Raw genomic sequence first — 12989 nt, forward strand, 5'->3', positions numbered from 1 at the left:
ATATATATATATATATATATATATAGAGAGAGAGAGAGAGAGAGAGAGAGAGAGAGAGCGCACCTACTATATACTAGACACAAATCTAAGTGGAGCAATTCAGTACAGCATACCAAGCTCTCTGATGGGGGAAGCACTGGGTCCTAGGAGAACCTGGAAGATCAGGAGAGGCTTCCTGGAGGAGGTGAGGCGTGAGTGGAGCCTAGAAAGCTGGTTAGGAGTTAACCTGGGTGGGGAAGGAGGGGAATTGCTTCAGGCAGAGGTAGTAGGTGACATGACTGACACCACTGGGCAAAGTGTGCCAAGTGGTAAGAGAGGGGTCAGCAGGAGCAGGTCACGGTGGGCCCTGAGTCACATTAAGGAGTCTGGGCTTTGTTCTGAAGCTGGCGTGTAGAAATTGAAGGATTGCAGGCAGCGATGGCAAGAGTGCCTCGGTTGCAGTCTGGAGCTTAGATCTGAGAGTGGTCCAGCGTGGAAATGGCTGCTATACTCCAGGTGAGAGGTGAGGAGGGTTGCAGTGGGATGGGGAAGGAGGTGATTTTTTTTTTTTTGGTCTTTTTTTTTTAGGGCCACACCGGCGACACATGGGGGTTCCCAGGTTAGGGGTCTAATCAGAGCTGTAGCCGCCGGCCTACACCACAGCCACAGCCACAGCAATGCCAGATCTGAGTCTCATCTACAACCTACACCATGGCTCACGCAATGTGGGATCCTTAACCCACTGAGCGAGGCCAGGGATCCAACCCACAACCTCATGGTTCCTAGTCGGGTTTGTTTCCACTTTGCCAGGACGGGAACTCCTTTCTTTCTTTTTTTTTTTTTTTTTCCCAAAACTTTTTTCTTAAAGTGTAGTTGATTTACAATGTTCCTTTAGTTTCCGCTGTACAGCAAAGTGACCCAGTCAGACATATATACACATTCTTTTTTTTTTTTTGTCTTTTTGCTATTTCTTGGGCCACTCCCGCGGCATATGGAGGTTCCCAGGCTAGGGGTTAAATCGGAGCTGTAGCCACCGGCCTACGCCAGAGCCACAGCAACTGGGGATCCGAGCCACGTCTGCAACCTACACCACAGCTCACGGCGACACCGGATCCTTAACCCACTGAGCGAGGCCAGGGAAGGAACCCGCAACCTCATGGTTCCTAGTTGGATTCGTTAACCACTGAGCCACAACGGGAACTCCTACATTCTTTTTTTTATACTATCTTCCATCATGTTCTCATGTCCAATAGATTGGACATAATTCCCTGTGCTGTACAGTAGGACCCCACTGCTTATCCTTGCTTATCTTTGTGTGTGTGTGTGTGTGTGTGTGTGTGTGTGTGTTTAGGGCCACACCCAGGGCATATGGAGGTTCCCAGGCTAGGGGTTCAATCAGAGCTGTAGCTGCCGGCCTACACCACAGCCACAGCAACACCGGAACCAAACAGCATCTGTGACCTACGCCACAGCTGGTGGCAACGCCAGATCCTTAACCCACTGAGCGAAGCCAGGGATTGAACCCGCGTCCTCATGGATACTCATGGGGTTCATTAACCACTGAGCCACGACAGGAACTCCTGCTTATCCATTCTAAATGTAATCGTTCGCATCTACCCACCCCAACCTCCCCACCCTTCCCCCGACATTTGCCCAGAACTTGCAGGCAGAGGCAAATCTAGGTGGGCTGGAGATGCTGAGAGATGAGGAGAGAGGTTTTCTTCCTCTTGGTAACAGAGACACAAGCCCTCAACCAACACACAGTGAACCCTTTGGTGGTTGGCAACAGGTGAAGATTTCAACAACCATGAAGTCTGCTGGGCCCAGGCTCAGAGAGGCTGTGGTGCTACCGCAGCTGCCTCAGGGACTCAGGAACTGAGATGCTGGGGACCCCTCCTATCTGGTATCCTTCATCTCCCTCCCCAACCAGCTGCTTCTGTCTTTACAGTAGGTCCCATCCCAGAGTAAACTGAGGTCAGAGAGGCCCTAAAAGAAATCAGGAGTTCCTGTTGTGGGTCGGCAGAAATGAATCCGACTGGTGTCTGTGAGGATGTGGGTTCGATCCCTGGCCTCGCTGAGGGGGTTGAGGACCTGGCATTGCCGTGAGCTGTGGTGTAGGTCACAGACACAGCTCGGATCCTGCGTTGCTGTGGCTGTGGCTGGCAGCTGCAGCTCGGATTCAACCCCTAGCCTGGGAACTTCCATATGTTGCAGGTGTGGCCCTAAAAAGCAAAAAAAAAAAAAAAAAAAGTCAGCTGAGTTGAGACCACCAGCGGGGGGTGGGGGGGAGTGGGAAGGGGGGGGAGGCGTGTCTGGGATGGGGTGCCAGCTCGTACCTTTGAGAAAAATCTTGTCTTAGGCCAATAATCACATCCTCGAGAAGGGAGCCTTGGCTCCCTTCTAAATCAGGCCTTCCCACCCACTGTCTCTCAGGGGTTTTTTGTTTTTGTTTGTTTTGATGTATTTGTCTCCCTAATTAGATAGCAAGCTCCATAAGATCCCAACAGGGTCTGTTGTGTCTGCTTGGCATGTTACCTAATTCCTGACTCACGTTTGTCAAATGAATGAGTGCCCCTTAAGATGCAGGCTCTGGGTCTCACAGCAGAGGCAGCTCTTGTGTGTTTACTGAGTGTGCTAACAGAACATTGCTTTCAATTCTGCAATTGCTGTTGGGGGCAGGAGGCACTACGTAGTGCCTCCTGCTCCCCGCCCCCCCAAAACAGATGGTGAAAATGCTTAAAATACTGCTGCTTCCCCCAGCACCTTTCTGCACCCTGACCTTCCCCACCTGGCACAGCCCCAGATCCTTTTTCCCTAGGGCTGAGATGGAAGATGGACTCTGTTACTCAATTCTCCTACCTTTCTTTCTTTCTTTTGCTTTTTTAGGGCTGCACCTGAGGCATATGGAGGTTCCTGGGCTAGGGGGTCAAGTCAGAGCCACAGCTGCTGGCTTATAGCACAGCCGCAGCAACGCAGGATCTGAGCTACATCTGTGACCTACACCGCAGCTCATGGCAACGCCAGGTCCTTAACCCACTGAGCGAGACCAGGAATTGAACCTGTGTCCTCATGGTTCCTAGTCAACACAGTGGGTCCTGGCAGGCTCACTGGGGCTGGGCTCCTCTGTCCACAGGCTCTACGAGATGCCTCGGTCCTGATCTTTGCCAACGAGCAGGATATAAAGGACTCCATGACCCCGACAGAGATCTCTCAACTCCTCACGCTTAGTGCCATCAAAGACCACCCATGGCACACACAGGGCTGCTGTGCCCTCACCGAGGAAGGGTTAGTGGCTGTCCCACCTGGACCTCCAGGGCCTGCGGTGACCATCAGAACCTTCTCCTGTCTCTCCCCTGTCAGAATCTGGCTCACAGTTAGCTCCTGGGTCAAGACAGCCGCGGTTGGTTAAGATGCCCATGGTTAAGATGCCATGGGTGAGCGGTGAGCAAGACAGGGTCCCTGCTCTCCAGGGGCTTGTTTTAGTGGGGATTCCATCTCTTTTAGGTATTGAAAAGTGCTATGAAGAAAGTGAATTTAAGTACCAGGAACGGGGGCGTTCCTGTTGTGGGTCAGTGAGCCTGACTAGTATCCCTGAGGATGCAGGTTCGATCTCTGGCCTGGATCAGTGGGTTAAGGATCCGGCATTGCCGTGACCTGCGGTGTAGGTCGAAGATGAGGCTTGGGTCCCGTGTTGCTGTGCCTGTGGTGTAGGCTGGCGGCTACAGCTCTGATTTGACTCCTAGCCTGGGAAGCTGCGTAAGGCAGCGGGTGCGGCCCTAGAAAGACAAAAGACCAAAACCAAACAAACAAACACACAAACCAGGAATGGCTTGGATTTAGCTCTGGTGATCAGGGACAGCCTCTGCTAGGAGGTGACATTTGAGCTGAGACTTGGATGAAGAGACAGCCAAGGGAAGACAACCTGGGGGACACACCTTCCAGGCAGAAACCACCGACTCGGTCTGGCTTTGAGTTTCCTGATGTGTCACGGGGAGAGAATGATTGTACCTGCTCCCTCCCAGCGTTTCTCCAGAGAAGAAATTGTACCATTCATTTAACAGTCATCGAGCACCTACAGTCAGTCCTCCATATCCATGGGTTCCACGGCCTCAGGGCAGATCAAAAATATTACAAAGAAATGCCAGAAGATTCCAAAAAGGAAAATTTGCATTTGCCAAGGGTCAGCAATAATTTACATAATCTTTATAGTGTAGGCACAACTATTTACATAGCATTTACATGGCAGTAGGTATTATAAGTTATTTAGTTATTTATTTAGCTTTTTAGGGCTGCACCTGAGACACATGGATGTTCCCAGGCTAGGGGCTGAATCAGAGCTACACCTGTCGGCCTACACCACAGCCACAGCAACACTGGATCCAAGCCGCATCTGAGACCTGTACCATGGCTCACAGCAACAAGGGATCCTTAACCCACTGAGCAAGGCCAGGGATTGAACCCTCATGGATCCTCGCCAGGTTTGTAAACCACTGTTCCACTGAAGGGAACTCCCTGTAAGTAATTTAGAGTTGATTTAAAGTATATGGAAGGAGTTCCCCCGTGGTTCAGGGGGTTAAAGATTTGGCATTGTCGCTACTGTGGCTTTGGTTATAGCTGTGACACAGGTCTGATCCCTGGCCTGGGAACTTCTGCCATGGGCATCACCCCCTGAAAAAAAAAAGTATAAAGGGAGTTCTCATTGTGTTTCAGTGGGTTAAGAACCCAACTAGTATACATGAGGATCCCTGACCTCGCTCAGTGAGTTAAGGATCCTGTGTTATAGCAAGCTGCAGTGTTGGAAATCACCCGTGGTGTAGGCTTGCAGCTACAGCTCCAATTTGACCCCTAGCCTGGGACCTTCCATATGCTGCAGGTGCAGCTATAAAAGGAAAAAATAAAATTTAAATAAAAAAATTAAAAAATATGTATAAGAGACTTAATTCCCATTTTGCTGCAATGGGATCAGCAGTGTCTTGGGAGTGGTGGGACGCAGGTTCCATCCCAGGCCTGGCACAGTGGATTAAATCTCTGGCATTGCTGCAGGTGGGGCTTAGGTTGAGACTGCAGCTCAGATCTAATCCCTGGCCCCAGAGCTCCACATGCTGCAGGATGGCCAAAAAAAGAAAAAAAAAAAAAAAAAAAGCGTTCTTGCCGTGGTTTAGCTGTAATGAACCGGACTAGTATCCACGAGGACATGAGTTTGATCCCTGGCCTCGCTCAGTGGGTTAAGGATCCGATGTTTCTGTGAGCTGTGGTGCAGATTACAGACATGGCTCGGATCCCGTGTTGCTGTGGCTGTGGTGTAGGCCGGCAGCTGCAGCTCTGATTCCACCCCTAGCCTGGGAACTTCCATATGCTGCAGGTATAGCCCTTTTTTTAAAAAAAAAAAAAAGTATATGGAAGAGACTCCAGTACTGGAGAATATTGGTGTCTGTGGGCATCCTGGAACCAATCACTCATGGATATGGAGAAATGACTGTACTTTGTGCCAGGCACTGTTCTAGGCATCTGAACAACAGCAGTGAACAAAATAGACAAAAATCTCTACACTCATAGAGCTTACTTTCCACTGGTGGGGAAACAGACAGCAAACAATAAAAATAAGAAAAGTATACAGGAATTCCCGTCGTGGCGCAGTGGTTAACGAATCTGACTAGGAACCATGAGGTTGCGGGTTTGAACCCTGGCCTTGCTCAGTGGGTTAAGGCTCTGGCGTTGCTGTGGCTCTGGTGTAGGCCGGCAACTTCAGTTCCGGTTCGACCCCTAGCCTGGGAACCTCCATATGTGGAGGGAAGCAGCCCTAGAAAAGGCAAAAAGACAAAAAAAAAAAAAAAAAAAGGTGTGGGGGGGATCAATAGGGAAGCTGGAGGTATGTTGGGGGGAATGTCGCAATTTTAGATGAGGTATCCAGGAGGAGCTACTGAAACGGTAGCTGCTGAATAAACACCTGAAGGATATGAAGTTGCTACGTCACAGTCACACAGAAAGAACCATGAATCAGGCCTCTACCCCCTCCAATGGAATCGCTGCAGGCTAGGGGCGTGGATGCCCAGTTGAAAAAGGGGAGACTTCAGGCAGGTCAGCCCCAGGAACCACACATTACTGGTGGTGTCCTTACCAACTCCTGGGTCAGGAGGACCCTCCCCTCCCACAACTCACAGTCAGTTCAATTCAATCAGCACTGCCTACGTGACTCCCATGTGCCATGTCCTGTGCCAACGGATACAGGCATGACCAAGGCTCCACACTTGCTCTTGGAAAAGAGATGGGAGAACTTGCTTATGGAACCTCTTCCCAGGCCTTTGAAGCCATCCATCCTGGCGCTGACCCAGTGATGGAACAGGTGGAAAGGGGGCATTGGAGTCTGGCCCAAAGATATTGCTATGGCGGGGCTCCAGGCCTCTTCCTCAAGGAAGCCCTCCCTGACTGCCAGACGGCCAGAGGCCTCTGTACATCTTCCTAACCTTTATCACAGTGTGTAGTTATAGAATTATGCACTTGATCATTTGTTCTTTTTTTTTTTTTTTTTTTTTTCCTGCTGCTGCAACCCAAGGTATGTGGAATTTCCTGGGCCAGGGATCGAACCCCTGCCACAACTGTAACCAGAGCCACAGCAGTGACAACTCCAGATCCTTAACCCACTGAGCCCCAAGAGAACTCCCTGATCATTTGTTTAAAATCTGTCTCCTCTGCTAGACTGTAAGCCCTAGAGGGCGTGTCTGTTTTTCCACCAGTTAAGTCCTAGCACAGTGCCTGATACATAGTAGGTACATGGTCCGTTTGTATGTAACTGAACATAAATTTGGATCTAAACTTGCTCATCCCCTCAGTCAGCTCCAGGAAGGGGCTGGGGGCTGGGAAGTCATCATTCTCATGGGATATGCTGATCCTTGCCCTGTTCCCCTCCCTGTTCCCCCCCGCCCTGCCCCGCAGGCTGTGGGCTGGGCTCCTGTAGATACAATCTTGGACCACTGCCAACTGATGTCCCAGCCTCAGGCCAACCAGAAACGAGGATTTTGTATGGACTATGTGGGTGCAAAACCCAAGGGACTCTTTATTGCTTTGCTGTGATTCTCTGGGGAGACCAGGGGCCGCTATGGACAGGGAGATACAATGATTCACAACCTCCCACTGGGGAGCTAGACTGAGCACCCTGAATTGCTGCAGACAGCACAGCAGAAAAAGCTGCTCCAGGGAAGCAGGTATCCTTGGAGACCCCAGGGAGGCTGCTGGATGTCGGGGGATTAAGAAGTGGAGCTCCCGCCCCTTAGCCCTCAACTAAGAGTAATGGAGGAGGAATAGAGGGCAGGGTAAGAGACCCCTGAACTGTTGTTTATTTCCTAGAACCCTACCCCTCCTCATCCCCTCACCCCCATCCCAGCTTTCTGCTCCTTCAGCCATCTTGGTCTCTTACCCTTTGGGCAAAGGAGATTCCAGAAAGGTGAAGGGGTGGGCTCAGGGGAAAGAGGGCAGAGCCAAAAGGCGGGAGGGCGAGAGGGTAGAGAACAGGCCGTCCCAGGGAGACAGACCCTCACACTGAGAGAGTTCCACTCCTTCCTCACCCTTCCCTTCCCTCTGAGTCGCTGCCTCTGACCACAGCTTTTAAGCTTTAAGCCACCCCTTCCCTCCCAGTGTCCTTCCAGTCTGAGGCCTGCTCCCCCTACATGTCCCAGATTCCTACAGCGCCCGCTTCGCTTCTCTTTTTGTAAAGATTTTGTTTTCACACTGTATTAGGGTTTAAAAAGGTTTTTTTAATTATAGTTGATTTACAATGTTCTGTCCATTGCTGCTGTATTAGGATTTTTATGAAGGTGGAATAAATGCCATTGAAAATTGTTTACCTCTTATTTCTGCTTGCTCCTTCTGCCTGTGCAGCAAACTGGCTTTTGGTTTTCACACCAAGCTCTCAGGCAGGAGGGATCCACTTTAGAAATGGACGGAGGCTGCCTCTAGGGTCTGCTTGGCTAGGGCACTGGCTCCTTGGCTCTGGGCTCTACAGCCCTCTGCCAGGTGAGTGACTCGGGACTTGACAGGACTCAGCGCTCTGGGCTCTGCCTGGGCCTAGGGGAAGGAGTGACTGATGCTAACTCATGGGGCGGGGGGCTTAGGGGTTGGAAGAGCCCAGGAGTCCTGTCTAGGTAGAGCTGGAAACAGCGTGGAAACCCATCTCCAGGGAGCAGCGGTGTTACCCCAGAAGACCCCAGAAAACCTGCGATGGGTCTCTTCCGTTCTCAAATCAGGTAGGGGACATCTCTGTGAGTCTGAACACAGATATACAGGGCTCAGGATTTCTTAACCTTGTGGTTTCCACGAGGCGTGATTGTGGAGGAAGAATTCAGGAATTCTAAACATTCCTGATCAGATTCTTTATTCTTTCCATTAGGTTTTCATCAAATGGAAACACAAGAAACATCATTCCTTATACCACAGAAACCTATCCTCAGCGCGTCGAGGTTGCGCGGAGGGGGTATAGCTCAGTGGTAGAGCATTTGACTGCAGATCAAGAGGTCCCCGGTTCAAATCCGGGTGCCCCCTTGGCGATCGAGACTTTTCCCGTTTTCTTAGCCCTGCAGTGCAGCTGCTGAAGTTCCCTTACAGGCGAAGAGGGGAAGGGGTTCTCCCGCACTGTTGCTGTCTTTTGCAGGCGGTTGATGGTGGAGTCCCAGGTCTTGCCAGAACACGCCCTCAGCCTCCCAAGGGATTGTTCGAAGGCCCACTTTGGTAGCGCAGAGGCGGGAACATTCGCAGATCGGCCTGCCTCGGAACCTCGACTGCTGTTGGGAGGAAGGGAGGCCGAGTTTCTAAGAGCTGGAGAGTTCTGCGTGAGCGTGTCGGAAGGAGAGATGGGCGCCGAGAGAAACGCTAAGGGGGTCTAGCAGGGCAGGGGAGGGGGACCGGGGCCCATAGGAACGCCCCTGAGGAGAAGAATCTCGAGAGACTTACCCTCCCACTTCCCCAAACTGCATTTTTCTTACATCATTAGAATCCTTTAGTTCAGAGCTTCAGAGAACAAATTGCATCCAGATGAATAATACCTCCAGATTTGTATCTTTTCCATCTTCAGTTTTGTTCTTGAACACGTCACAGCGCCTACGTCGCAGTAGCACTAAGGAGTTATCCGCGCGCTTTGGCCAGCAGAGGGGGTATAGCTCAGTGGTAGAGCATTTGACTGCAGATCAAGAGGTCCCCGGTTCAAATCCGGGTGCCCCCTGGCGCGATACTTTTCTGCCCAGCAAATCCCGATTCTCCAACAATAATGTTCGTTGAAGCTTTTCCTTTTCCTTTTCCTTCCACAGTTTTCGTTGGCATTTCCTTCGCCACCTCTATTTGGGGCAGATGAGGATTGAGAGTGCAAAACATGGAAATTCTAGAGCAGTGGCTCTCAAAATGTGGTACTGGGAACAGCACCACCAACTGGGAACCTGTTAGAAACGCGGATTCTCGGCCTCAGCTCAACTATTGAGCGTGGGGGTGGCGCCTAGAAACCTGTGTTTTAATAAGCCCTCCAGGTGATTCTGATGTACACTCAAGTTCTGGAAGTTTACACTTTTAAACATTTGATGCGTCATTTTCTCCTAATTATTTGCAAGCTGCTGTTTCAGACTGAGTCCTCATAAGAGACCTTTTAAAACAGACCGCGGGGCACCCGGTACGAAGAGATCAGTGCCGGAGCCGGAATTCCATCCTGGGACCTCTCACCTTGACCCCTAGGAGTAGGAGCGAAGATCTGTAAAACTGCCTGCCTGGCATCGGACCTCGTGGGCAGGGTCGGGGCAGGGCTGGAAAAGTGAGGAAAACCGCAAAACACGCGCGTTGCGGCTCGTCACGCGGCCACTAGAGGGCAGCAAGAAGCCACAGCTGGGGGCAGCAGCCTTTTTGAACCTGTGTCTGCAAAATCTCAATTTAAATTAGACAACAAGAAGAACTTACAGACAGACCTCGTGTTGTCCCATTGTGAATGCATAAGGGCTTAGGGCTGGAGGAGGTCGCTTCTGGGACCCTGGGTCCTGAGGAAGGAGGAACTGGCATTCTGAACTTTTAGGGAGTCTAGTTCTCGTTTCCTTCTCTGGTCCCCTCTTTGTCTCAATGCCAGGCAACCCGCCTCTTCCAGCCCACGCTGTTCCTCCTCCAGACCCCGGGCACACCCTTTTCCTGGGGGAATTCCCTCAATGGCGCTCACCTCTGCGTTGTCCAGTCCCTGGGCCCCAGCCTCATATATGTCAGGGTGCCCCCCTCACCGCTCACTCTCTCACCATCCAGCGCCTGAGTTCCATGCCATCGCCCGAAGTAGGTCGGGGAGCGAACAGGTACCTCCGTGTCCTGACCTGATTCCCTGCTGTCTATTAAATCTCCTAAGTTGTGGGTATTTTTATTCTGCTCTGGAAGGGAAAAAAAAAAAAAAAAGTGATCTATCCCTAGAGCCTGTTATAAGTGGTGGCAGTTGGAGTGAGACGTTTCCTTGCTCTGGGGCAGGCTTTGGAGAGTGACTGTGTTGGGCCGTAAGGAGGCCTGGGGTCCCTGAGAGGAGGGTGGCTTCGGTCCCCTTCTGGGTGTGGGGAGAAGTCCAGGTTATTTCAAAGTAGGGATGAGCCAGGCCCCGTCCATCCCCGTGTCTGCTGGCCTGGGGGACCAGAGGTTGCTGGCAGTGGGAGATGGGGGGTGGGGGTGGCGGATAAAGTGGAGAGGAGCCATGGGAGGGCGTGGACTCCAGGCCTCTGCAGCAAGGGGAGATTCCTGGGGCGGGGATGGGTGTCTCCGAGGAACAGCCCAGAAAGTCGGGAAATCTGGTAGAGCTGGGTCGGGGGTGGATGATAGCAGCCCGTGGTCCGAGGAAGGGGCGCGCGGGTTCCTTCCTCGGATTTGGCCCCCTCCAACCTTTGCTTTGCCGCCCGCTCCCCGAGGAGTGGAGGAGGGGAAGGGAGGCAGGAGCTAAGGTGCAGTGTGGGGGCGACCGATGCTCTTTGCGGGGGGTTCTCCCAGCCCAGGGGGCTCCCGCCCGGTCCCCCTCCTCCTCCCTCCGCACCTCCCCACCCCCGCCTCGGGTGCAGCGGCAGGAGCTCTCGGGGCGCGCTGGGCAGAGCTGGGAGGACCCGGGGCGACCGGGCGAGCTCCGGAGGCGCCCCGCCCCCGCCCCGCCCCCTCCCGGGTCCCGGCCCCGCGAGGCTGCTGCGCCCGCTCTCCGCCCGCTGGCTGGCGCTCGGCGGCTCTCGCTGCTCGCGGGCCCCGCGATCCGCCGCCGCTCCGCCACCCACCCCTCCGCCTGCCAGCCCCGGGGACCGCGCTCCCTAGCCCGGGCCGGGGGCAGCTGCGGGCCGGGGGCGGGTCCTGGCCCCCACCATGCGGGCCGAGCTCTGGCTCCTCGTGCTGGTGTTCAGGGAGGCTGCCCGGGCGCTGAGCCCCCCGCCTGGAGCAGGTAGGACTGGCCGGAGTTGGCCCGGGTGGGCCAGGGGGTCGGGGGCGCTGGCAGGCAGGCAGGCGGGGGCATGGGCAAGACCGGGCAGGCTGGCGATGTCCGGGACGCGGGGGATAGTGTCTGCGGGAGGCGAAGAGCCCTGTGGACTGTGGCAGGTGGACAGGGACCCCACTTTCCTAAACACACGGGGTGTATGTATGAGTGAGGGTGGAGGCGCCAGACACTGATGCCCCGATCTCTCCTTCCCTCCTGGAGGGACCCCAGGAGCGGGGGAGCCATAAGGCAGTGAGTGGGCTCTGGCTCCAAAGGGGACAGCGGGAGAGTCCTAGGGACCCCCGGTCACACAGGGTGAGGCTGAATTCTGATGAGTTATGGAGTCTGGGGGTGCCTCCTGACCCAGTTTTGCCTCCTTTTCCTCTTCCCTGCCCCCACTCGCCGGCTGACCCAGGCTGGGGGCTGGGTGGGAGCAGCCAGAGGGATGGAGGAGACCCAGCATCTCTCCTCCAACAAGGGCAGCAGGAGCCTAATGCCTTCCTCTCTCTGGTACTTGGAGAGCAGCCCTGGGCCCAGAAAGAAGCAAGTTGCTTCTTTCCCATCCCCTGGCCTCCAGGGTCCTCCTGTCACTCCTGCTTTGCTCTGCCCTGGTGGCTCTTGGCCTTTAGCTACCCTGGCTCTAACCTGGGGTTGAGGGTGAGCAATCCTATCTTGCACACTCCCTCTTCTCCACCGCAGTTCACTGCAATCATCGCTCCCACTTGGAAGTCCTTTCTGAGCTCTGCCTTGAGTCTCTCCAGTTATAAAAGGAGAACTGTTTTTTTAACAAATAATTTTACATTCTCTTCTTTTCTCCTCATGCACCCAGACCTTCTTTGGGGATGGGGAGGTGGGTTACTGGGGAGCCCCTTGGCATAGATATTCCTGGAATGGGATGCAGGAGGTGAAGGGCTTGGCAAGGGGGTTGCTGGGGTTGGGCTATTGTGTCTCGGGTGTGCTGGCATCAGACACAGTGTCAGTGACAGAGTGCTTAACTTTAAAGGTCCCTGAAGGTAGCTGAGACACGCCTGGGTCCCTGTTGAGAGGGAGGGTGTGGGTAGAGGGCAGTGGAAGCTGATGAGGCTGCTGGTGCAGAGCCACCAGTTTTCAGAGACCACACAGAGAGTGGCCAGAGACTTGGCTTCTAGTCCCAGCATCTCACTTGCTGTGCGACCTTGAGCCAGTTACTTTCCTTCTCTGGGCCTATTTCCTCTCTTACAAAGTGAGACTGTGGGCAAAATCTTTGCCTCTGGGTGGTGGGATTATGAGAGATCCTTTCTCCTTTTTATGATTGGCTTTCCTTTTCAGAACTGTTACGATGTGTTTGGAGTAACTGAAAAAAAATTAAAATCGGTATAGAAAGGAATGGGTGGGGTAGGTCAATTTTTGAGGTTCTTTGCAGCCCCAACCTGGTGGGAATCTTCTGAACTCAGAACGTGATCGGGTTGATGAGAGAGGGCTTTGACTCTGACTGAGTGGGGAGAATCATGGAGAGAGTCGGGGAAGAGGGTCTTGGGGGGGAATGGAGATATGCTGAGAGCAAGGGAACAAGGTATGCAGGCCT

General features: G+C 53.2%; 1 protein-coding gene and 2 non-coding genes across 6 annotated transcripts in view; all 3 read left to right on the forward strand.

Annotated features, from left to right (window-relative positions):
- Window positions 1–8442: 8442 nt before the first annotated feature.
- TRNAC-GCA (transfer RNA cysteine (anticodon GCA)) lies at window positions 8443–8514 on the forward strand. Its single transcript has one exon. It is a non-coding gene; the product is annotated as a tRNA-Cys (tRNA).
- A 604-nt stretch (window positions 8515–9118) lies between these two features.
- TRNAC-GCA (transfer RNA cysteine (anticodon GCA)) lies at window positions 9119–9190 on the forward strand. The gene has a single exon. It is a non-coding gene; the product is annotated as a tRNA-Cys (tRNA).
- Window positions 9191–10758: 1568 nt separating this feature from the next.
- PLXDC1 (plexin domain containing 1) overlaps window positions 10759–12989 on the forward strand; it is a 69755-nt gene continuing 67524 nt past the window's right edge. For 3 of the 4 annotated variants that reach the window (XM_084984665.1, XM_084984666.1, XM_084984667.1), the window contains exon 1: window positions 11111–11392. In XM_084984665.1, the coding sequence (XP_084840791.1) occupies window positions 11317–11392 (76 nt within the window). In that variant the 5' untranslated portion in view covers window positions 11111–11316. Of the gene's footprint in view, window positions 11393–12989 lie in introns of all 4 variants that reach the window. The other variant, XM_021067058.2, reaches the window with a different exon arrangement.

Source organism: Sus scrofa, chromosome 12 (genome assembly GCF_054392235.1).
Source record: "Sus scrofa isolate SSC_HxYL_T2T_F1_AM1 chromosome 12, Sscrofa_HxYL_maternal_Yorkshire_Landrace_v2.0, whole genome shotgun sequence".
NCBI classification, from domain to species: domain Eukaryota; kingdom Metazoa; phylum Chordata; class Mammalia; order Artiodactyla; family Suidae; genus Sus; species Sus scrofa.